The sequence below is a fragment of the Chlamydotis macqueenii genome, chromosome 1, assembly GCF_036417535.1.
Source record: "Chlamydotis macqueenii isolate bChlMac1 chromosome 1, bChlMac1.mat, whole genome shotgun sequence".
In the NCBI taxonomy this organism is placed as follows: Eukaryota; Metazoa; Chordata; class Aves; order Otidiformes; family Otididae; genus Chlamydotis; species Chlamydotis macqueenii.
In genome coordinates, this window is record NC_141556.1 from 42,355,968 (window position 1) to 42,381,142 (window position 25,175).

At 39.0% G+C, this 25,175-nt stretch overlaps 1 protein-coding gene across 7 annotated transcripts in view; it reads left to right on the forward strand.

The window, feature by feature from the left end:
* NAV3 (neuron navigator 3) overlaps positions 1 to 25,175 on the forward strand; it is a 275,097-nt gene that overhangs the window by 75,689 nt on the left and 174,233 nt on the right. For all 7 annotated transcript variants that reach the window (XM_086749670.1, XM_086749690.1, XM_086749711.1 and 4 more), the window contains exons 2-3: positions 5,378 to 5,495; positions 6,191 to 6,243. In XM_086749670.1, the coding sequence (XP_086605796.1) occupies positions 5,378 to 5,495; positions 6,191 to 6,243 (171 nt within the window). The remainder of the gene's footprint in view (positions 1 to 5,377; positions 5,496 to 6,190; positions 6,244 to 25,175) is intronic.

The following is a 25,175-nucleotide window of genomic DNA, read 5'->3' on the forward strand; positions in this document are numbered from 1 at the left end:
AATGTCTGTGGGTGAAAAGCTCTAAGTGCTATCAACTATCAGTTGTCTCCAATGGCAACATTTTAATCAGAGTAAATACATTTCACTTGAAAGTCACATAGCCCCTTTATTAAGTTAACAGTGCCATATTTCCTCTTTAGCTAACTGCTAAAATTCTGCTGTTAGGGCTTTTTAATTGTTTAATTTTCTTTTAACCCAATTTTTTTTTTTAAGAAAAAAAAAAGTTTTTAAATGAACTGATATAATCCAAACAGAGGATAGAAGACAGAATCCTACTGTGCTAAAAAGTGATACTGTATATTGCTGTGAACCATTGCAACCCACGTACATTTTTCATAATAGATAACTTTTCCTTCCATTTCTCCAAGTCTTCTTTTCTACAAGATAAAGAGGAAAGGAAAACCTGTGGGAAGCTTGCTATTGCCTGCAGATTCCTTTTGGGAAATGGAGTTTTTTAAAAAGAAATGGAGTTCTTAAAAAGCCTCCCCACCCCCAGAGGCAGAAGAGGGCATGAGAGTGAGCACTGGGGGACAGCATTTCAATTCTTTTCTGCTAATGAATGACGATACAGTTGTCTTCTAGAGAGTGTTTTAAAGGACAAGTGATGAGAACTGGATACTTTTTGTTTATTCCCACATATCTTGAAAGGAAACTGTTTCATATAGCAGACAAATATTTAAATATCTTTCAAATATAACCTATCTTCCTAAATGGCATGGAAATCTGTCACGAGGTCTTGGCATAACTCAGTTGGCAGCAACTGTTGTTCTTCCTAAGCAGCAGCATTGGCACATAAGGGAATGACAGAGGCGTACTCTAAGTATGGAAACTTGTCTTCTCGATAGCAACAGGAGACCATTTTCAGATCTGAAACTCTATATTCTGTAGTAAACAAACAGAAATATGCAGAAAGATCCTGATTCTTGGAATATGCATTTTCCCACCAAGCCTATTTATAAAACTGCCTGATAAAAAAGCATATAGAAGAAATGATTGCCACGCAGAATATCTGGGTTGTATTCCCAGCTCTGTTAAAAAAAAAATCTATGAGAAAGCCTTTATACCTCAGTTTCCCCACATCTACAGAAATAATAAATTATAGGGGTGATCTCATTTGTGCCTGGAAAGCATGCTGAGCTGATTTTGTGGAAGATGCTAACGAAGTGTCATGCATTATTACTGCATTAGCCTGACTGTACTTCTGCAATCATCTGACATTTCCCACTTGGCATTGGCTGTGGGTGGTAACATTTCTGTATCAGTTTTAAAGAGGATGCATTATAGCACTGCCTGATGTATAATTACACGGTTTATGATTAAAGCATTTTCTAAGAAAGGCAGTAACCTGTGAGATCCTCTCTCTTTTTCACCTCATTAAACTACTGCATTACAAGATGCATTGTTTCATTATGGATCCTGCCAAGCAGCTCCTCCGTGCTCCTTACAGCTACGTGTGAAGTGTCGAGGTGAAGTTCATAACTATATTTGGGTATCGGAGTTTATTTCCTCTACTCTCTTGAAGGTTAGCATGACGAGCTGTTGAGGAATGCTGGGGGAAACCGTTATTAACACGAGCAGGCTGTGCCCGAGCTCGGATTGCCCCGCTGAATCCTGTTTCGTGTTGCAAGCAGTTAAATGGTTTAGGTGCCAAAACGGGGCTCAGACCACACAAACGCAGGATCCAGTCTGTTCCGTTATCGTGTCGCCGAGACCAATCCTCCGCGTCGCAGATAAGAGCAGCTCTCCCGTACGCTGTCAGCAGTCGGAGCCTGGCGTTGAAGTCGAATACGCCCCGGTCAGATGTGCCTGTAAAGCAGGGTGGTAGGAGAGGAAGCTTGGAGAGGAAATGAGTAAGTCAGCAGCCCGGCCCAGTGTGTAAGGCAAGGTTACTGGAGCAAGCAGCGGAGCGGGGAGGAAGTGTTGCAATAACTAACCCTTATGTCTGTGTTCTTCTCTGAAGTAGCCTCATCATAGAAAAATCTAAGATAAGAGGATTTTTGGGAAATATTATGGTACAATTAGTGCAAGACGAAATGATCTATTGCTAGTTCTGAAAAGGGGGAGCATGCACAGCTCCTCCTTGGAACTGCTCAGCACCGAATGAAAGGGGAGCACCCCTAAAAAGCAACTGTTACATGAAGTTACTGCTTTTTTATATTGTGCACTGCATGACATTTCTATCCTTTGTGAACTTTGTCAGTTATGATGCACAGTGGAGCTTTATATTTTCCCAAGGAGTTTAGGATAAAAATTCTAAGAGGTGCATGGTTATATTGATATGTAAAAACTGCAAAGGGGAGGATGCCTCTATTTCCCATGATATTTGAGTCAGAGAATTTAATGTAAAAAGAATATAGTGGCATGTGTACTTTCTTATAATTTCATGTGTCTATCTACATGCTTCTCATTTTTTACAACTGACTCCTTGAGCGCTTGGGTCCCTGGAAGAATGATATGAATGAGACGGGCATCCTATGGGGAAGGGGGCAAACAGAAGCAAGTGGTGATCCCTACAGAAAGAGAGGAAATTAAATGTGACATTCCATTGCCAACTGGGTGTTGCTTTGCTATATTGCCTCCATCAACAACTCCTCACCTTTTTGATTTTTCTTAGAATGCTTCTGAAGTGAAAAAACTCCTCTTTTACCATGACCCCCTCCCAATATTTTTTTTATATCACTGCATAAAGATCAAATACAGACCATCAGTAAAGTTTTGGGGGCACTGGTATGATGTGGATTATCAACTTTTGTTTATGAAACACTGTTTACATTCTTTATGCTTGTCACTTTTAAATTAATGACAGAAGAAAATTAGGAAGGGGGTGGATGGGTGGGTGAAGTCCATTCTTTGAATGCTAGATACTTGCAAAGCAGCTGCTAGAATGAAATTATCCTGGCTGCTTAGTGAGAGGATAGTTCAAATTGTAGTCAAAATTAGGACTGGTTCACCAGATTATGTGTGGGTGTGACAAATGAAAAAGGAAATGCGTGGTAAATTATTTTTACTTGTAATGTGAAACTAACCCAAAATAATATTAGTGGTATTAAATTCTAGATGTTCCAGTGGATCAGTTTCATTGGAATATAGAAAATAGTTCAGCTTATAGAAATAGCTCTGAGAATATTTCTGAGACATTACTTTAGAAGAATGACTGGAGTTGAAATACTAGTATTAGGGAACCCATGATGCTATCGGTGTGGTATGTGTCTTTTATCATCATGATTTGATATTGTTCTAAATATATATTCATACAGTCTTTAGAGAGGGTGGTAGAACACTGGAACAGGTTGCCCAGAGAGGTGGTGGCTGCCCCATCCCTGGAAACATTCAAGGCCAGGTTGGATGGGGCTCTGCGCAACCTGCTCTAGTCGAAGATGTCCCTACTCCTTGCAGGGGGGTTGGACTAGATGACCTTTGAAGGTCCTTTCTAACCCTAACCATTCTATTATTCTATGATTCTGTGACTCCACATTAGTATTCATTATATACGGTAATATAGTTGAAGAAACACTTTCTTAGCTGCAGTTGGCTTTAAAAAACATTTTAGTGGAGCCTTTCATGTCACTCACCTGTAATAGCGAAAAAAAAATATCACTCAATGAAAACAGAGGAGTTCTGGGTGTAGCAGGGAAATTTAGGGCCTCATTTAACAGCAGCATCCTTCGGCTGTGGGAGAGCTGAATCCAATTCCACAGCTTAATGCTGTGGAATTATCTGAAGTTCTAAAGCTGTCAATAAAGCTATGGCAAACCAGCTGGTAATCCACCTGCAGGAGTAGGAAAAGAAATAGGATAGACCAAACAAGTCACAACTCTCTATCTCTTTTAATGGAGAGGGAGAAAACCTGTGACAAAGGTAAGATAGCGGAGAAGTCCTTGATATGTGAGCATGGACTGAGTGGTGATACTTTTTGCTGGGTGGAAAGTGAATGTTGGTTCTCCAGGTAAGACTCTGGACTGGGAATTGCATCCATTTTCCTGCCCTGGCTCTACCACAGATTTCCTTGGTGAACTAAGCAAGTAGTTAATGTCTTTGGCCTCTGTTTTTCTGTTAAAAAAAAATGAGATTCTGACCCCTTCCTCCCCAAGGTCTCTGAGGTTAAATAAAAGGATGTTTATAAAGTGAGCTCATATTGTTTTGGTTATTATGGAAGAGGTGCAGTTTCAACATTTTCAAGCAATCATCTCAGCAGAGAAAGAACCTTAGTTATTATATTTACTTATACAATGATGCTGTCATAAATATATGCTTTCTCTCAGTGTTATCATCCCACGGTAGCGGGAGGGTCTGTACAAGTCCTTTCTTCGGGAGTGGGCGAGATGACCTGGATACCTTGCGAAAGGAAGCCAGGCTGTGTGACATCCAAGCACCACCAGTCCAAGCTGCCTCTGCAGGCTGGGACACCACAGGATGGTGTGAGCACCTCTTGGGGTGCACTTTTCTTTTGGTACATACGTGAAGATGTCTGTTCCTCTTATCTCACCCTATGTGAACCTGGTTCCCCTTGTCTGCATGCTGTAGGTGTTACCAAATGCTCTCTCTGTGTATGCATATGCCTTATTAAATGCTTTCAACCTCTCTCTTCAACTGCCTCCTTATTTTGGAGGACGTAGTTCAGCTGGTCCTTTTCAACTTTTTGTTGACGAGTGCCATTTTTGTGCTGCCTGTTGCTAAGTATTTGGTGCTGCTCAGTCTCACCCTTCCCCCTCCTCCTCTTTTGGCGGAGAAAGGACTGAGCATATTTCCAGAATATATACTCTAATTCCAGCGACGAGACTACTGTACATCTGGTGCTCTCAGCCTCCTCTCTGCACATGATGGGACGCTGAACTGTAGGCGAGGGGACAAACGACCTCTCTCTGTGTGGCGGGAGGTGGTGATTACTGCAAAAAGTGTCACACAGGCATCACCGGATGCAGGATCACCAGCGAGAACCCGCTGAACTCTTCCCAAAACACAGGGGCACGGCTCTGCTATCACTTTCTCTTAGGCAGCCCCAGAGTGTAAATGTTGGTGGCGGGGCTTGCGTCGAGGTAGAAACACGGTGGGAGGTGGAATTGTGGTAGATGTGATTGATTTATGACAGGAGTTTCCTTTACAGTCATAAGGGGAATTTTGCTTGGTCACAGCAAGTTTGAACCCTCATGAAACAGCCTGAATCATTTGAAGTTAAAATAAAACAGAGAATGGGAGGGGGAGGGGTAAGGCAAAAAACTCAATGTTAAAATTGTTTCCTTTGGTGGTGCTGACTTTTTAAATGGGAGCGTGATCTAGAATAGTTCTGGTGTGGAAGCCAACATTTGTTTTAAGAATTTTTATTGTCTTCTTTTCTCTCTTCCCCCTCTGCCCCTTGCCCTCCCCCTCCACTCTGCAGATTTACACCGACTGGGCTAACCACTACCTAGCAAAATCTGGCCACAAGCGGTTGATCAAGGATTTGCAACAGGACATTGCAGATGGAGTTCTGCTAGCAGAAATCATCCAGATCATCGGTAAGCCCAGAGCTGAGAGAAGCACTGTGAGCTGACTCCTCGCGTGGGGGAATATATAATTCAAGTTGAATGTATTTAACAATAAGATGAACCCTGAATAATACAATTTGACTGGGTCCATATGTCTCTGATATTTGTGTGGTTCATCCTTGTCTTAATTAAAAAATATGTTTATGTGAGCATGTTTGGAAGTGGCTGTTTAACCATACTTTAAATGGCCAGAACTGTATCTTACACACTTTGAATTGTCAGAAATGAATGCTCCATTAAACCATATGTCTCCCATGTGTGCATTTTGTTAGCTGGAGTGGCTCATACTTTCTGGGATGCCTTGAAACTGTATCCTGACCCTGGAAAGACAATTGTGGAAGATTTCATGTCAGCAGTTATTTTGCAGGGGCTGAAGAATTAGCAGCGACCTCCTTCGCACTTCCCCCTTTGCATGATTTGGCATGTGGAAGCAACTGCTGCTAACAAGAGTGTTGTTACTGTACGACTGAGCTTTACTTAGAAAGGAGCTCTGTGTCAACAAAACCCCGTGCTTTTTATTGCTGTGTCTTTTCTGCTCTTCTTCTGGTTTTGGTTTTTTTTTTCAGTTTGGTTTTTTAGGCCTTTTTTTTTTTTGGCCAAGGGGTGGAAGGGAAAGTTTTATCTCATTGTTTACTTCTGCTTTTCTCCTCGCTGTTTTTGTTTAGCAAATGAAAAGGTTGAAGATATCAATGGCTGTCCCCGGAGCCAGTCTCAAATGGTAAGAATAAAATATATTTTTAGTCTGTGTTGGCACCTCTGCACTTTCCTAAAATGCTTTTAAATAATGATTTATTTAAACTGTGAATATTCTGTCCCACGTTTACCATAAAGTCCTAATTCTCATATAGTGTTCCTGGTACTTTTTTTTTCCACATGTGCTTAGTGTATGTCACTTCATTTCTGTGCTTGCTAACTTTGGGTCGTGAGGTAGCTCAGCATCAAAACTTCATCACTTCTAATTAATCTAGAACTGCCTTGGCAGACCTGTTCTGATGATCCAGATAATTTCATTTAACTTCATTTTTAAGGGCAGTAAATCCAAGAACAAATTTTTAAGTGGAGTCTTTGTGTCTGGAAGACTGGTTTGATGAATAAGACTTGCCAAATTATTTTTGAATATAAATAGCCTTTTGAATTGTCCACTGTAAAGTCCAGTTAGATGCACTGACTCCAAGACTTTCAGAAATAGCACTTTAGTCATATAGCTGTCTGGGCTATAGCTGGCAGCTGCTTAAAGACATTTTAATACTCTCAGGCAAGAAGCATTTTGTGACTGTGATTCATATGGAGTCTTATTAATCTTTTACTGTGTTTATGGCGAGTCAACTACATTTAATAAGATAAAGCCTCCTTAGAAGGCCATGGAGCTGACAGGTAGAAAATCTAACATCACCATGAATTTACTGAATCATTTACAGTTCCAGTCACGCTGAGGACTTCGCCTTTCTGTTCACATCCAAATAGTATGTGAATAAGGTATACAGTTGTGTAGCTGGCAAGGATTTTGGAGTGTAATGATTTGGATGAGCTTGCATAATAGCAAACTGCTGAAGCTGGGCTTGAAAATAGAAATGGAGTAGAAAAAAAATTGCCTTTATTCGGTGTATTTTTTAAAGGGGGAAAGTATTTGCAGCTTTTTCTGCAAAGCTGCAAAAGGTAAAAGGAAAAATTTTGAGTACCAATGATGCAAATAATCAAGTCTTTTGGTTCTTACTTTTCAAAAATAGAATATTTTTTTTTTCTCTGGTTTTCAGGCTTTTTGAAACAATCCATAGTGAGAATATATGCAATTCCCTTAATAATAGTTGTTTTTTTAATTACTCATATTACAGCAGCACCTAGTGGCCCCGACTGAGAACGCTGGGAACTCCAGCGTGGAACTCTAATATTACACACACAGATTGAGAGATAATCACTCTCTACTTTAATCACATTAAAACCTGCCATTCCAGACAGACAAGACAAACAAGAAGAAACAAAAGCATGGAAAAGTTATATGATTCCCTGAGGTTATGCAAGTGGTTAGTGACCATCTAGGATTGCTTAGGGAGCCACCATTCTGATGTCTATTGAGGTTCATTTCCGTGAGAGAAAGCCGAGCGGCAGAGAGAAATATTCGCTCCAGCAACATTTTCATCTCCAAAGTGACAACATTTGTGTATGTTCCTTGTTGACAGGTAAATCTTTATGTGGCACAGGGATTCTGGATTTCATCTCTAGCCCTGCTGCAGGTTTGGGGGAAGCATGGTCAATGCATACCTCTGGAGCAGCAGTACTGTGGGAATCTTTGTATCTGTCTTCCTCCTCCTGTTAAAAACATCTCTCAGCTCAACCAGGCCAAAGAATATGTCTCAGGTGCTCTGGGTCTCAAATGAGCTGCTTTGAACACTTCTGTACATAGTCAGACATCAGTGTTTGCACAGTGCTAAGGCATCACGTTTAGCCACTTTAACTTCATAGAAATAGAACATATTTTTTCATCCTTCTTTGATTGTCTCTTTACTCTTGTTTTATCTCTACAATCTGATCAGATTATTTTCCTGCCTTTTGACATACCAATTTTATACTGCTGGTTTCTTCGGCTGAGCTGGGCCACTTAAAATGTACTGAAGCTAAAGTTGTTCAAACTTGCCAGCTTTCCTCTCAAAGCATCTCAGAGACCCCAGGTATGGAGTCTGCTCTCCATTTGTCTCCTTTGGATTGTGCACTGATCTGGCCTAGCTGAAGGCACCATTTTCTTGCATTTTCAGGTAATTTCCCTTGGCAGTGCTCAATTTTGTTAGCCCACTCAGTTAATCATAGGCCAATTCTCCTCTTCTTGTAGCAGTGGACCCTTGGGTGTTTGTAATATGCAGAAAATATGTAACAGTGGTCAAAGCTAGTTTACATGTTTGACATATTCCAGTATGTAGCAATATGTCCTGTCAGGATTTGTCAGAACATCAGCCATCAAACCAACAACAGCATTCACATTAGCCATTCATTCATTGCTTTCATTTCAACATTTTTTGGTTATAAACCTCAAGAATCCCACCACCCTTTTCTCCCACATATGTTTTCATGATCCTTGCTCTCATAACTTGCAATTAAAGACAAATGTTTTCTGTATTCATCAGCCATTTGATACTCTTCCCAGGAGGCGATGTCTAAGACATCTCATTAGCTTAAAAGAAGCTAGAGAGCACTGATATGGATTGTCTGCTGCTGGAAACACTTGATATTCTCTGTAGATTATATTGATATAAATTCATAATTAATCACTACCAATATTCCAAAGTTCTGTTCCACTCACCATGTGGTTTTCCTCTTGCCAAAGGCTTCATTTTTCAAGTGATTTTTAAGGCATCTCAATTCAACTGTTACCTACATTTGTAAACATCTTTTAATGTTTATTTTAAATATGTATATAATACTTCTTTTTTTTTAGTTTTCTTTTAGTTAGATCTGTTGCAATGTCTTGTGCTCTGTGTGCATCTTGGCAGTGATACATACAGTATTTGCAGACAATTTCAACTGGCTCCGCAGGTCCAAGCTCATAAAAATTAAAACCTGTGAATCCCAATAGCATCCAGCTTCTGCATAGAAACTATGCAGAGCTTTACCAGGATCCTCATGGCTGTCATTATGCTCTCACGTCTGATGTTCCACACAGACTCTGAGAACCTGAGATGTATTAGGGAATAAATTATTTCATATTCAAGTCTCAGAGTGAAACTTTCAAGAGATTTGGCAAGATTTCCTTGTTTGCTTGGTAAATCTACTGTGGTAAAAAGATTTTGACATTTCTTATGAACGGTTTTAATAAAGATAGTAAGGATTTAGACTCTGTGTATTATGATGTACATTGTCTGTCTACAGTGTCATATAGAGTCTTGCCTTGTCTATTTTGTCCTTCACAGCTATGCATTCAGGGAGGACTGTGGCACTTCAGCCTTTTTTTTCATAATCTCTTTCATGCCCTTCAATGGAAAAAAATACCACATTCATTTCTATCTTTTCCTTAAATGAAATATTCCATGAGTCTATCAAATAAGGAAACCTAAGAATGATCTTTCTTTTAGAAGATAATGGTCTTTCAAGGATTTACCTTTTGATACAACCAAGTATTCTTTTCTGCTTCTTTTATAAGCTATTTGTTTCTTAGTTGTAAGTTTCCCCATCATTAGAAAAGGCAGGATAGTGTCCTGGGTAGAAAATATGTTATAAAATTTTTCTTTACTGGTCCAAAGAGAAAGAATTCAGTTTTTTTTTTTTCTTCTTGGATATATTAAAAATGTACTGGAAGATAGCCAATATTTTGTCTCTAAATAGATCATATCAAACATACAGTAAGCATAGAGAGTGTCAAATTTAATCCATCCTTGGGTAGTCAGATAAAATGTAAGAGACTAAAAAAGCATTGGACTGAAAATCTTTTATGGTGATATTTGCAGTATTATCCCTTGAGAATTTTAAAAAAACTACTGTTTCTATTCTTTACTCATGCAGTTTATGGGGATTTCAGCTGCATAAATAGTAAAATAAATTCAAAGTTGCCAAAAATTTTAAGTATATTGTTTTTCAGGTTGATTTTTCCCTCAGAGATTGATGTTGCCTTATTGTTTTTTTCTTCCTTAGAATTAGCTCTTGCTGTGAGAACTGTCTCTGCCCATATAAAAGCATCCTTAATTGTTGTTGGTAGCAGGGGTTTTCACATAGTTATTAAAGGGCTGAAGTGACCCTTCTTAGAATCATAGAATAGTTAGGGTTGGAAGGGACCTTTAAAGGCCATTTAGTCCAACCTTCCTGCAAGAAGCAGGGACATCTCCAGCCGGATCAGATTGCTCAGAGTCCTGTCCAACCTGGCCTTGAATGTTTCCACGCTTCTCTGGGCAACCGATTCCAGTGGTTCCTGTTTCTTCCAATCCTGTTTCTTCTTATTAAAAGGCTCCTAATGTAGTTACATGCATTTAGTGAAGGCTATTTTTCCTTTTGTCAGTCTTGTCTTTGGTACAGTTTTCTACCACTTTATATAGCCTAAGGTATGCTTCAAAGGTGATTTTTATCGTTTAGGATACCGACATAGTGTAGTCCAACAGAGGGAGTTGAGTTCAATAAAAATACAGGTATTGCTTACCACATCCTGGAAATCAGGGAGCTGGAAAAGGTGTTGGAGCTGTAGCGCATTGCCAAACGGGTATAAACATTTAGTAAATAGCTGCAGTTAGCAGAGCTGACACCATCTTTGAGTGAGTAGCCTTGTATTTGTTAAAAAGTGGGAATCGATGTGACTGTGTGCAGCACTAATAAGATCACTTCTACAACATTGTAGTTGATTTCATTAATAATACCTTTACAATGCATTAATAAATTGAAAATATTTCAGAAAAAAATAAATGTAAGAATGCCAGCAATTTTGCTATATTGTATGAGTCTGAAGAAAAAAATATGTCTTTAGCAAGGAGAAGGTGAAGTGAGTGAATGAGTCTTTGCTAAACCAGTGTTCTGGTTTTGTTTGGTGAGGGGAGGCCTAAGGTGGCAGCTTCTGTAGGAAGCTGCTAGGAGTTGCACCGCTTTGTTCAGTGGACTCGGCCGGGCCAAGGGCAGACCCGCTGCTGGCCAAGGCCAAGCCAATTGGTAGCAGAATGTCCCATGATAACGCCTCTGCAATAACGTATTTAAGAAGGGGAAAACAGGAAAAAAAAAAGAGAGAAGATGTGAAGCAGCTGAGTGGGGGCAGAGAGGGGGAAGCACGAGCCTTGTGGGCCTTGCAGGCCTCACCCTCTGGCCTCCCGCCAGGCAGCCGACTGGGCCCAACTGAGCCCAGCCCGGCTGCAAGAAGTGGAGAGGAGATGAGAAGTGAATAAGATGTAAAAAGGATCCTGAGAGGCGTCTACCAGCCTGTTGTGAGGAACGGCTGCAGACACCAAGGTCAGTGAAGAAGGAGGGGGAGGAGTAATGCGGCTCCTGGCCAAGATTCCCCTGCAGACCGTGGTGAAGACCATGGTGGAGCGGGTTGTCCCCCTGCAGCCCATGGAGGTCCATGGAGGAGCAGAGATCCACCTGCAGCCTGTGGAGGACCCCACGCCGGAGCAGGTGGAGGCCTGAAGGACGCTGTGGCCCGTGGAGGACCTGCTGGGACAGCTGTTCTAGAGGGACTGCACCCCGTGGAAGAGATGACCCACGCCGGAGCAGTTCCACGAAGGACTGTGGCATAGGGGTGGGACCCCACAATGGAGCAGGGAGGAATGTGAGGAGTTCTTCCCCTGATGACGACGCAGCAGTGTAAAACAACGCGTGATGAACTGACCGCGACCCCCATTCCCTCTTCCCCCGCCATGCCACTCGGGGAGCAAGGTAGTAGATATAATGTTAAACCTGGGAAGAGGGAGTATACCTGCCCTACAGTATGTATGTTTCCCTTCAGTATAGACTCTTGCCTTCAGACTTCCTCTGACAGGGATGTGCTAGGCAGACATTCGTAGAATCATAGAATCTTTAAGGTTTGAAAAGACCTCCAAGATCATAAAGTCCAAACATCAACTTAACACCACCATGCTTACTAAACCATGTCCTGAAGTGTGGAAGTGGCACTTCGGGACATGGTTTATTAGGTACGGTGGTGTTAGGTTGAGTAGCATCCCTTGATATCAAGGAATGTCAATATCCAAGGATGAGAATATCATCATTAGTATTCTGTGTCTAAAAATTGTTTGTGAAAAACAGGATAATTTTGTATAAAGTAAGAGTTGTAGGTTCTACTAAGGCCCATAGAATTCCATGTAAAAATGTGTGGGAGCACTTTGAGGACCAGGAAGCATGCAAATGTCATCTCTATGTTCACTTGCAAGTGGGTCCATATGAGCTGTTTTTGTCTGCATGATGTTGAACTATTAAGAATCTTCTGTCTTTACTCGTGCAGTTGATGATATTGGGTATACGGATTAAAGACATACTTCCAGTGTTTTGGAGCAGCTGCAGGTGAGCCTCCTACACAAGCATGAGATGTTGAAATCTATACAGAAATTTGGCTAAGTGTAGAAATATGGTCAGTTACATCTGGAAATTCAATCTGAGTTTTGAAAACTAATCCCAGCTCCTTTCATGTGCGAACCAGTTTCTTGCTGCAGTGACACCTGGGTGATCCCCCTTTTGTTTAAATCCTGACTGTCACGCCATGGCTATCAGTGGATCTTCAGAGATTTCACGACTGGCTGCTGTGGGAGTTTCATTAAAATGCAACAGTATAAGACACTCTAGTTTTGTCAGCTGTGCAGGTTTCGTGTGCTTAAATGAAGGGAACATAAGACAGTAGCCTCATTCCTGTATTTCCACAGTGCATGCTTGCATAGTTAGTTTTCAGAATTAAAGTTAATAGCCTGAAGTGTGTTAATTGGAGCATATGCACTTCCATGTAATTGAGTGTAAGATAAGTAAAAGTATTTCACTCTAAAAAGGAAGAGTACCATTGGGCTTATCAGCTTTTCAGTAAGTTTTTTAAGTTGGTTGAAATAGTTGCAGCATGGGATGGATCTACAGGCAGGGGATCAGTCATAAACTGTTTCTTGGAGATCCCCATAAGTGCCATTAACAACTCATTAGGAATGGAAAACAAGGAATAACTGGTCAGAGTTTTTAAAAAGATAGTCTATGATTCATATGTCCCAAGGATCTGTGCTTGTGACTCATTCATTATGTTCATGAATGATCTGGAAAAGGCATGAATAGTAAAATGACAAAATTTGCAGATAGTTACTCTGGATAACAAAATGTGAATCTGATGGTGAAGCTGCAGAAAAATCTTGCAGTTCTGAATAAAAAGGTGTCTTGTACTCTTAAAAAGGGTGACAACTCTTAAAGGATAATAACCGTTTACCAGTGCGATGTTAACAGATATGCACAGAGTTTTCTTGATGATGAGGTCATCGCTCTGTTTTGGGGAAGATGCCGTTTGCATAACAGATTGAAAGCCTGATACAAGGCCTGAGAAAACAGCCTTAGTTGGTACAAATCTCTGTTTAAAAATGTAGTCAAAAGAAATGGCTTCTCACAATATGGGCAGGACAAAGTCAAGAACTCATTTCCCTGTCCCCTGTGGTAGGCAAGGAGGATATGAGATTTGATAATGGAGTAGCCTTTAAGAGGGAAAAAAATAAAAGTACTTTTAGAAAAGGATGACAAGATCACAGCATGGTATCTAGGCAAGTGATCGAAAGCCAAAGGAAAAAAAAAAAAAGGTAGTAATTAAAATTTGAGCTCCTATGAGAGGCTTCCTGTGTTTATAGATAGGAAAGCTCAGATTTTAGCTGTGTAACATAGAAAGAATTTGCAAGACATAGTCCTAGCTTGTGTGTTGGTGTTTGGAGGAGAGCAGACTTGAAGAATATGCTCAGATGTTAGGTGAAGAACTGTGTGGAAAGGATCAGAAGAGGATTAAGTGTTTTGCTCACATTCGCAACTAGTTAGATTATTTTAATTTGAATGAGAGTATTCAGATCTGGAACAGAGAAAGAGACAAGATTCTTCTTCTAGAATACCAGTATTCTAGATTATTGTAATCCAAATCATTGGCTATTTGGCATGTCCACATCAGGAATATACATACTAACTTTTACTTGCTGGAGAAGTTTTCAATGTACTACCTCAAAACCAGCACATAAAGGCCTTTACCTTTTCTACACAGCATGTGTAGAGCCATGAGAAGGCTGGTAGGCATGATTTCTTCTCCATTCTGTCAATTTCCTGGCAATGCAGATTGAATGCCATATCTTTTGTCTTTGTGTGTACAATCAGCATGGGAATTTCCAATATTCTTTTAAAATTCCCCTCTGCTCTGCACGTCTCCCTCTCTGCTAGATGCATTACAAAGGACCTGGGCACACTGGTTGTGAGCAGACATGTTTGTGTTACAACAGGAACTTTCTCTTATGGGCTTCCTTGGATAAAGTAAAATACCCCCTTCATTATGAAGACCTGTTACCTCCTGGAGCAGGCCCTGATCTGCCTTAATTAAAAGTCCACACTGGGATTTCTGTTCCTGTTGATGAAGGCAGACTTTGGACAACAAAATAGATCAAAAGGCTCCAAGTTGCTCTTGATAATTGCAGATATTGTCCATTTTAGAAGCTGACCTTCAGAACTGAACTCTCCCTCTCTGTTTTAGACATCACAAACCCTTTTTGTAAACTTGTGTATGCCTTATAGAGGGCCCATGACTTTTCTGTGTAATCCTGTATGCCACAGAATTTTAAAATTCTCTGGCTAACAGGAATGCATGTAGGTATATAGGTCCAGAGGAGGGCCACGAAGATGATAAGAGGGCTGGAACACCTCTCCTATGAAGACAGGCTGAGAGAGTTGGGGCTGTTCAGCCTGGAGAAGAGGAGGCTCCGGGGAGACCTTGTAGCGGCCTTCCAGTGCCTCAAGGGGGCCTACAAGAAAGATGAGGAGAGACTGTTCAGTAGGGCCTGTTGCGATGGGACTAGGGGTAATGGTTTTAAAATAGAGGAAGGTAGGTTTAGATTGGATATTAGGAAAGAATTTTTTACAATGCGAGTTGTAGAACACTGGAACAGGTTGCCCAGAGAGGTGGTGGAAGCCCCATCCCTGGAAATGTTGAAGGCCAGGTTGGATGAGGCTCTGAGCAACCTGATCTGGTTGGAGATGTCCCTGCTTCTTGCAGGTGGGTTGGACTAGATGACCTTTGAAAGTCCCTTCCAACCCTAACTATTCTATGATTCTCTGATTCTGTATCTACAGTGTAAATATACAACACAAATTGAAGAATAGTTACAGGAAGTAACATCTCCTTCAGCAGTACAGAATTTGAAGTTTGCAGATGCAATTAACTTGACATAAAGACTAGAGTAAAAATGGAACACGAGAGTATCAAAAATAGAGATGCGTGGCACAAGAAAAGAAAAAACTAAAGGGAATAATGAGGGTCCATCTAAGGAAACATTGTGGAAATTGTGACAATATGAATGGAAGGAATAAAGAAAGAAAAGAGGACAGAATTTCTGTAAAAGTCAGGTTAAAGGTGGTTGACATTCAAGAATGAAGATGACAGAATTCTGGTTCCATGTTTTGCTGAAAAGAGATTATTATTGTTATTAACATAACCAGTTTGAGGAAGATGAGAGGCAAATTAGTTTAGCATGCAACTGGCAAAGGGGGAATTCCAACTGCTTTTGTGAACAAACTCTAAAATTTTTTTAAACTCTAGAAAAGGAAAAGAAAATATAGATGGGGTGACAGCTGGACAGGCAAGCAGAGTAACAGTTGCCTTTTTGTGGGAAACCAAACATGTTTTTACTGTGAGGGAAAGAGGAAGCTAAGGAAAGGATGGGAGAATTGCTGCAAGTGTTAGATCTAGTAGACCATAAAGGATGGGAAACTTCATCCATCCTGCCTACGGATGTTACAGGCATGGAAAGGAAGGGGAGGAGAAGGCAGCCAAATCATTGCTTTTTGGATATGATTTTATTCTGGTCTGGCTTTTTGTTAGACCTCTTTATTCTGTAGTGAAACAAGTAGTTCTCTTTACATCCAAAGAAGATCTGAGAACATTAAAAGAACCACAGGATTTATGACAATCCCTCTTCACAGAACAGCTCAGAGTTACTCACTTGCATCAGGCAGTGAGATGCATATTCCCCTGAGTCACTCGCATTTGGCTGTCTGAAGTCATAAAAGAAAATGCCACAGGAATACGTCCTCAGAATTATTTTACTAGGCTGGAAGAAGTACATTATTCATTAAATAGAAATTGCCTGCAGTTATTAGCCTTTTTGTTTAGACTTACAAATTCCTTGCCCTATTAATACGTGGAATCACATGAGAATAGTTCATCTAGATGTTAATGAAATAATCATGTCACAAGAAGTACTTACACTGTGATGATATTGGTCTCTATGAAATCTACTGAGAAGTTAGGTTAGGGATGGGTTTGCTTGGTTAGGGGTAGGATTAGGGTTATGCCCATCTTGGTTCTGTGGACCAAGATTGCTGAACACAAAAAGATCTTTTTGTTGCTTAAAATCAAGTATTTCCCTTCACACCATTTAGGTTGGTTTGTTGGGATTTTTTTTGTGGTTTTTTTTTTTTAATTTATTTTTTTTTTCCCATAGCAATTCCTTGAAATTCCTCTCCCTTTAATCTGTATCTGGAATAAGCCAGTACTTCCATGCCTCTGAGGCACACCCGTCTCAGTCATCTCTTCTCCCTACCCTATCCCTCAACTATATTTCTCAAGAATTTCATTTGATCGGAAACTCGTTCCCTTAAACTGTATTGGGAGGATATGCAGAGATTAAATACTGGAGTACTTTATGCATGAAGACTAGTGGGTAACATACACTCTGAAGTATTTATTGTTTGAAGATATGCAGCTGACAGTCTCCCCATTTCCTCCCATGTGTAGTTAGGTTTCTGTCTTCTTCAATTTTCTGTGGGGTTTTTCTTGCCAAAAAATGTCATGTGAACGTTCCCTGAAGTTTTAGAATTGATCAAATATAGATTTGTGATACAGATGCTTAGACAAAGAGATCATTAATAAATGGCCTTGAAACCTCCATTAATAGAAATGCACTGAAAAGTTTTAACACAAATATGCAGTTAAAATACATACAGACAAGTTGACTATGATGTGCATTTTAGAAAGCACCTGTTGATTATAGTCATTAATACATTTTTTTTTCCCCAGGATAGCAGCAGTAGGATTACAGTAAATATGCGTGCTTCGTGATGGCATATTTTTATCATCTTCTATAGGGAGAGTGTGTTATAAATACTAGGAATGTCTAGAATGTTTACTGGATTTAAAAATAGAGAAGAAAGTGCGTGATGTTTAGCTGAACAGCAAAAAAAAATGCATATTTAAGCTTTACAAGAAAATAAACAATGTCTGTGAAGTAGTTTTATTTTACAGTACATCCAAACAAGGCCTTTTGGTAATTTTGAGATTTTGTCAGCTTTCTAGATTTTTATCAAATGTCTGATTATTTTGGAACTGTGGCAAAATGCCAATTCTGCTATGGTTACAGTTGAGGACTTACTTCTATTTAAAGATTTTCTAACCACTCTCTTTACAAAACTTCTGCTTAGATTGTCTTATAGTTTCATGTGCTGTATGTTACATAGGAAAAGTTTTTGTTCCACCTCTGAGAAGCCTTGGATTTCCTCAGAGAGGTAGCCTTTTCACAAAAGAGCATTCCTTAACATTGAAGCGGAGTCCCAAGGCCTCTCAGGCATTCTTCTTTCTAAGATAATCTTCCACTGCTTCTTTTGACACATGGTGGATTCTGCAGCTTCAGTAACATGCAAGATTCTCAAGAACCAATGTAGGCATGTGTTTTGGTGTGTAGTGCACACACACATGGACGTGCATAAGTCCCTTATGTGGTTCTTGTGAACCTTCAATGAGTTTATTCACTTTGAAAAGCATTTAAGTCACTGTCTCTGCCTTTCATTTGCAAATGAAGGTTTGTGGGAACTGCAACATTCTGGGAGCTTTGATGAAGTCTTGTGTTTTCTGGACATCTGTGAGAGTCTGAGCTGGCTACTCTTCTTCAGAGTTGACAGAGATACTTTCTCGACTCATAGGGTGATTCCAGATTAAGTTTAGAAAAAAGGTACTGAGCATAATGTTGAGATTTATGCATCAAGACCTGCAAACAATAAATGAAGGCACACACCAGGTGTGAATATAATAACCTTTTAATTGATTAGGCTGGGAAATCCAGCTACTGGAAAGATATTTTAATGGGGATACAGGAACTACACCACTGTGAATAACAGGCTGTCTGTGGTGTAATGTGTAAAGCAGCCAGAGGGTGCCAGAAAGCAGTAAGTTGTGGCTTCCATGGTAATTAATGGAAAAGGAAAGGCATTGTAACTAGCGATATTAGGGTGCTCACATGTGCTTAAAATTAAAATAAACAGTCCAACAAATTGTCAAACTTTTGGAGTATTGTATGGTGCATTATGGGTAGGTGACAGTGCTTTTCAGTGAATCATCTGTTAGTGGCTATACATACCGAGTATTTCAAAGCTTGGCCCTATAGCAAAGAGGATGCAAGACAGGGGGATAATAAAGTAGCATTGAATGTCCCAGTGACACTGGGTGTTAATTACAAACCAACATGGCAACAAAGACTATCCTGTCCTTCTGCATTTGTAATTGTTAAACTCATTAAAAAATGCTTGACAACCTCCTTCTGCTCTCCTGCTGGAAACTAAAATACCTAAAATTTTATGCCAGATAAAGCTTTTTCAGCAATATTGCATTACTTCCAGAATATGATACAATTACAAAGTTAGAAAATGAAGAGAAAGAACAGAAACTAGGTGAATACTGAAACTACTATGATCAGTCCAGATGTATTTTCTCACTCTGCCCTTGATCTTTGCTGGAACAGGAGTTGCCTACATCTGTTGCGGCTAAATGCTAGCCTGTTTTATGGAAATAATGCCAAATCTGCTTGATTTTACAGTGTCTTTTACAGACTCACCATTTTGGAGTTCCTTGACTTTTATGTGCACTAACCCATCTAACCTTGCGCTTTTATTTGGCAGTAATTATACTCAGAGAATAAACTCCTCTTTGAACCTGGTTGCAAATCCCTTCCACCTACAGCCTATCCTTCAATGCTCTGTTGCTGGTGCACGTGAACGAGCGTGAACTGCTGTGTCAGAGCAGTGATCCATCAGGTCAATATTCCTGCTCTGAAAATGGCAATGTGAGAGGTGACTTAGGAAGAACAAGTGACACTGCAATTTTTTTTTTTTGGTCCATTCTCTTCTTTCCCCAATATCTACAGTTATTGTCTTAAGAGGACTAGAGGGTACTTCATTGCCTGCTCCTTCAGTATTCATTTATGAACTATTGTTGTGGTCACAATTTATTCCATGAAATGTCAAAATGAAGCATGCTGGATTTCTCAGAAAAAAAATCTTCTGTCTTCTACAGCATGTACACAGCCATGGGACAGGGTGCAGAGTAGTCATGTTTTTTTTTCATTGATTGCAATTACTGCTCTGCTATCCTGCCCTGCTGTCAGGAGCCCATGGATCTCACCAATCTGGAATAGCATGAGGTACCATCAGGCAGCTTGAAACTCTGTCTTAGTAGAGATTTTGGCAACATTAAACTGGACTTAAATACTGATGTTAATTCTAAGTAGAAACTATTAGAGCTGAGGACCCTATTACAGGCAGTGCTATTAAGGTACACAAAGGTAAGGTGGCTTAAGCTAGCAGTAGAACAGGCAAGTCATCACAAAGGCTGCTTATTTCAACAGCATTAACTAATCCCTTCTCATATAAAGGCTCTTGATCAGGTTAATTAAAATATTAACACAATCTTCTTATGTTTTTTTTTAATGTAACTTGTCCGTTTAAATCCACTGTGACCTGAAACTTAATACATAAATCGTTAGAATACAGTACAACCATTTTTGTTTCAGCAGAAATAAATAGTATAAATACAGTAATCTATTTGGCAGCTTTCTGATGTGCAGGAATTATTTAAAACACTCCTAGTCTGAGGAGTCTGCTGACCATATGATCAACAGATGATCATATGACATAAATCAGAGTTATACTTATTTTAAGTTGAACTTATTTTAAGTTGGCCCAGTGTCTGGATATGAATTAGTCTGGGCAGGGTTCAGTTTCAGAGTGAGTCCAAGATACATTTCTTTTTTGTTAGTACTTGATTGTATTCAGTCTCACAAACTGACCACAAATAATTTCTGCTTTTTGAAGAATTTGTATCAACTTAAAACATTTGTTTACCTATGCAGTTCTTAGCAATTCTTTCAGGTGGCATCCTGACCAGTACCAAACCTAGAAAGTCCAAAAAGTTGCCTAAAATAGAAATATATTTGTATTTTAGCTTGTAGCTTTTGGCAGTCTTTAATTCTATAATTAGAATATGCTTCATTTAGGCTTGTATTGTCAGCTAATTGGAACCTTGTTCGAATTATTCATACCTCTTGATTTTTCAGAGTTTCTTTGGAATTACAATGGGAGCATACTGATGACATTTCCCTCTAGGGAAAAAGTACCACAAGAATTTTCTTTGTCCCAGGTTTTCCACACTTGAGAGCTGAGACCTATCTGCATCTGAAATAAATAATAGTTCATTAAGTTAGAAAGCTACAGTTTTGTGTATCCTAAGTGCACACATAACTAGCTAACCAGCATCCCAGTCTTGTGGGCTGCTTTGCCTGTCACTCACAGATTTTCTCAGTAATTCCTCCCTACAATAACTTTAAATTATTTTTTTTTTTTTTTTGTAAAAGCTCTCACTTAGTTCATGGACAGATCAGCAGCAACACTCCACAGTAAACATATGTGCAAGGGTGTCTTCACAGTTCTTGTATATACAAGGGTTCTATTTGGATTTCTTGGCATAAACAATTTTGAAAGATTTATATTGTTATATTGAATAAATTAACGTATTTTAAGATACATGTCCCTCCAAAGCCCAGTAAATGCTTATTTTCAAGTAATACTGGCTGTATTTTGGAACTTGAAAACACTTGGATAACTAGTTAACAACATTGCTTCCTCCTACAGTTCACACTTCGTTGACTACAACTGGAAGTGAAGTGACAGCAAGCAATAAGTGCTTGTTAAGGCCCCGTTTTATAGGCTCAAGCACTTCTGATGTTTCTACTACAACATTTGGCTAAGAAGTCAGGAAAAAAAACCCTGGTCCTATTGAGCTTAAGAGCAGATATCCCATTGCCTTCTGTGGTTCCAGGTGCTTTTATTTTCCTTAACTGAGAATCTAGACACAAGATCTTGAGAAAATGTCAAAAATGCTTCCCGTGGTTTTGAGAATATAGCAAAAAGATAGGTAACTGTGAAGGCTGTTTATAAGCCTGACCTATTATGCTAAACATGGTGTAAAATACAATGCCCAGGTACACTAGTAAAAGTGAAAGCCTGAATTTGAGTCTTTCATGTTATTCTTATAGCTTTTAAAGATGATTGTGGCATCAATTCATCATTGATTTTGTTTCTTTTGAGTCTTTTTCTTCAGGGCTTAGATCAGTTTGAGTCAGTAATATGAAAACTAAACATAAAGGAAAACCAGTGACTTATGTTCTCTCCTGCATGTATCTTCCCAAGGACTTTAAGTTCCCACTGGAGGATCAGCCACATCACTTTAGACCTACAGAAATCTCTGGACTCTGCTTTCAGAGGTTGTTAATAACAAGTATTTTTATCACTTTTCTTTTGAGTAGCTCAATGTTCTATAAATATTTTTCAGGGTAATATGCAAAATATATCTAATTTTAAAAATTCAGAATATTTATAAAATCAAAAGGCCAGAAGGATAGGAGCAAATTTCAGTGTCTCTCCAGCACAAGCTGTAGCATTATGACTTCTGGTGTAGACAAGAGGGAGGGTTCAGAAGGCATAAAGTGCATCTGGATGGATTCCATTTGCAAAGTTCAAGAGATGCAGTGAAATGCCCCATAGTTTACCTGTTTACTTATCTTTTAAAGGATTCATCCTGTCACTGGTTGTAATTGCCCTTATTTCTGAAAGCTGCTTTTTTTGATGAGCTAAATGAAGTTGCTATGTACTAAATGGCAGTGAAGGAGAGAACTGGAATGCTTTCAAAGGTTTAATTAAATCTAGTAAATGAACACTCTGTTGTAGACTCTCTTTTGACCTAGTGGAGACAAACCCCTCTGTTTTAAAGAAGCGTGCATTTTCACATAGCCCTCCAATTTTCGGAAGCTGACAAGTTCCATAAATATTTAGATGTTGGTACCTTGCTGATTCAGAAGTGTTGCATAACTAAAAAAAAAAGATTGTAGACAGGCTCACTGAAGTGATGCATTGCTTTAAAAAACATCATGTTTAAACAGAGTTCCTTTTATCATTGCCTTAAAAATGTCCTCCCAGGGTAGTATTTATCTTCAATTTTGTGTTCTTAATGCATGTGTATGACTCTTTCACGGTGGCGGTGACCACAGGTCTGTGGAGATGAGAGCACTGAAGTAGGGAGTTACTTTGAGATTCTGGAAGAGAACTTTTGCCTAGTCTTTTCTTTTGATCCATGTTGCTGTGGAGTCATATTTTAACTTTCTAGAAATTCATGCAAGATGATGATGATGATCAATTTTCATGATTTTCTAAATCCAAATTCAGGAGTCTGTTAAGGGCCAATCCAGCACTATATTCCAGTCAAAAATTCAACACTTTCTTGTCACAGTTTCTATTATAGCAGCACAAAAGCACTTCAGAAATTACCATCTTGTATTTTGTGCTTTACAATGTCTATTGTAGAGACTACTGCATAGAAGTTGGTAGAGAAAATGCAGACAAGACATAGAAAGAATGGAAGACAAGAGAAGCAAGATCACACCATTATATAGATGAACAGAGTAAAATTTTTCGGTCTTCTCTTATGCGTTTTTGAGGATGTTTGTGGATTGAGTTTTTTTTTTTTAATATGAAAACGACCAGCAGATGTTCATAATGATCTGACTGGCCAACTAAAAATTATTATTAGGATTAATGCTTTTATTTAGAATAACTGAATTATTCATTAACTTGTTGATGTGTACAAACAGAAAAAAAAAAACACAGAACAAATTGCATTTGACATTATAGATATTATCTCCCATTCACCTCAAGCTTTCCAAGCACTGAGTCAAGGGCTAGGTGAAAAACCTGCAACACCAGTTGTTGCTTTCATGTTCCTGACAGGACTGACAATAATATGTGCCAAAAGAGATCCATTTCACACTGTAGCATTTTCTTAAAAACAATACACACCCCAGCTCACACTCTGACCTCAACAGTGACCTCATACATTCTTTTATCAGCAGGTCATATGTCTTTTGAATTCTCCAAGTATTTGAGAAGTTAATTTGTTTTTACATTTCTGGGTTTACTGGTCATATTTCGTGTTGGAGTGCATGTTGGAAGAATTTGATGTGCATGTTCCTTAATATCTGTTGGAAAAGGAAGTGGAAGGTATTTCAGTCTTAAGTAACACCATCATCCTTTCCTCAAAAAATAACTAATAATTAAATAACTCCAGCATCATTTCCTAAAAATTTTTGCCTGGGAGGCCTTCTACATACCAGTAGTTATTATCCTCTAAGGTAAAATTCTCCCCAAATGCCTCCAGTAAATCAGTTTTTAATTTGCATATATAGTTTCTTATTGCAAAGTCAATACTGAGTTTGGAACTGGTTTTTTTTTACTAATGTTACATAGTTCACTGATAGTTACTTTCATTAAATGCTCCTTAAATTATTCCAGTGCAAGTAATGAGGAGTTTGTTAGAAAAAAAAAAGTTAAGCTGAATGTGTGTGCGTGTCAGTGTATTCTGCTTAACACCCTGAAGTGCATTATAATTTCCATAGGAAAATGGAATGTGCCTTGCATCTGGGTGAGGTAACAGGCCACGTGTAACAGCAAGTCAGCAGAACGCACTTAATATCTCCCAGCAGGACTGCTAACACCTGTTTTGTCTGGGTGGGTTTTCAAATTTACACCACCCATGGAAACTTGACATTGCCTTCCAGTATAGTTACCAAAACTTATTGCAACAAGCTGTCGTGTTAGGAGCTTCTGGGAAATGAATTATCAGAACATAAATAATCTGATTTTTAAGTCTCTGCTCTTCTTTGTACTTTTGCAAGTTTTACTGGAGAGCTTCTTTATCTCTCAGTTTTCCCTTTCTACAGATTTCCTCCAATTCTACAAGGTGAACTGAAAATTCATGGCAAATTTCACCCAGTCTCAGTAGTCTTTGGACAAGGGAACAGTGCAACATGCAGCCTGGCATACAGCATCTTGCACAGAGACTGCAAATTTGAACCTAAAGAGGTTCCTCGGTTGGGTTGTTATAAGTTTTGCATTACTCTGGGCCACATTTCTTCCTATTGCTCTTATTTCAGGATTTGGAAGAATTTGGGTGTATTATCTGGTCTTCAAAGTGTCTTAATTAAGTAGTAGTAAAAAATATTTTTTATTACATAATAATACTACGTACAGTTTCTTCACAGGGAATCTTGACGGAAATAGAAGACTTCAGACACTCTTGCTCAATAATAAAAATCTTTTAGTATTAATTTTGTATGAACACATATGTATGTTAATAAGCGTACTCAACTTTAAATATGCAAGAGACAAGAAAGCAGATGGCTTGCTTTCAGATGTGTTAAACTAGTTTAACCTGTGCAATACAAAAAGAAACTAGTCTGTTGTAGGTCAGCAATAATACTTGTAAAATGAGCCCATAGGAATTTATTTCACATTGTTCCCTTTGAAAGTCTTTAACCTCATTCTTTTGGTGTAGCTATAGTAGAGCTAAATTTGAGGAAAAAATGTTTTCTGCAGGAGGATACTCCCTTTTGGAATACCTAGGAATCAGCTATTGTGGATAACATACAGCAATACGGTGTAGTGAAAATACTACAACAATTTTGTAAGTAAAATTTTGTGACAGCTTTTCGCAGAAAACAGGTAGATCAACAACAATGCCAAATTGAATGGAGCTCATGGCGTAGAAGATGTTTCTTATAACGACTGAGGTTATGATTCGTACTTTTACAAATAATTAAAATAAATCTTACCATATATTATAACCAGTATATCATAATTGCTTGCTTTTTATGGATCTGATACATTTTG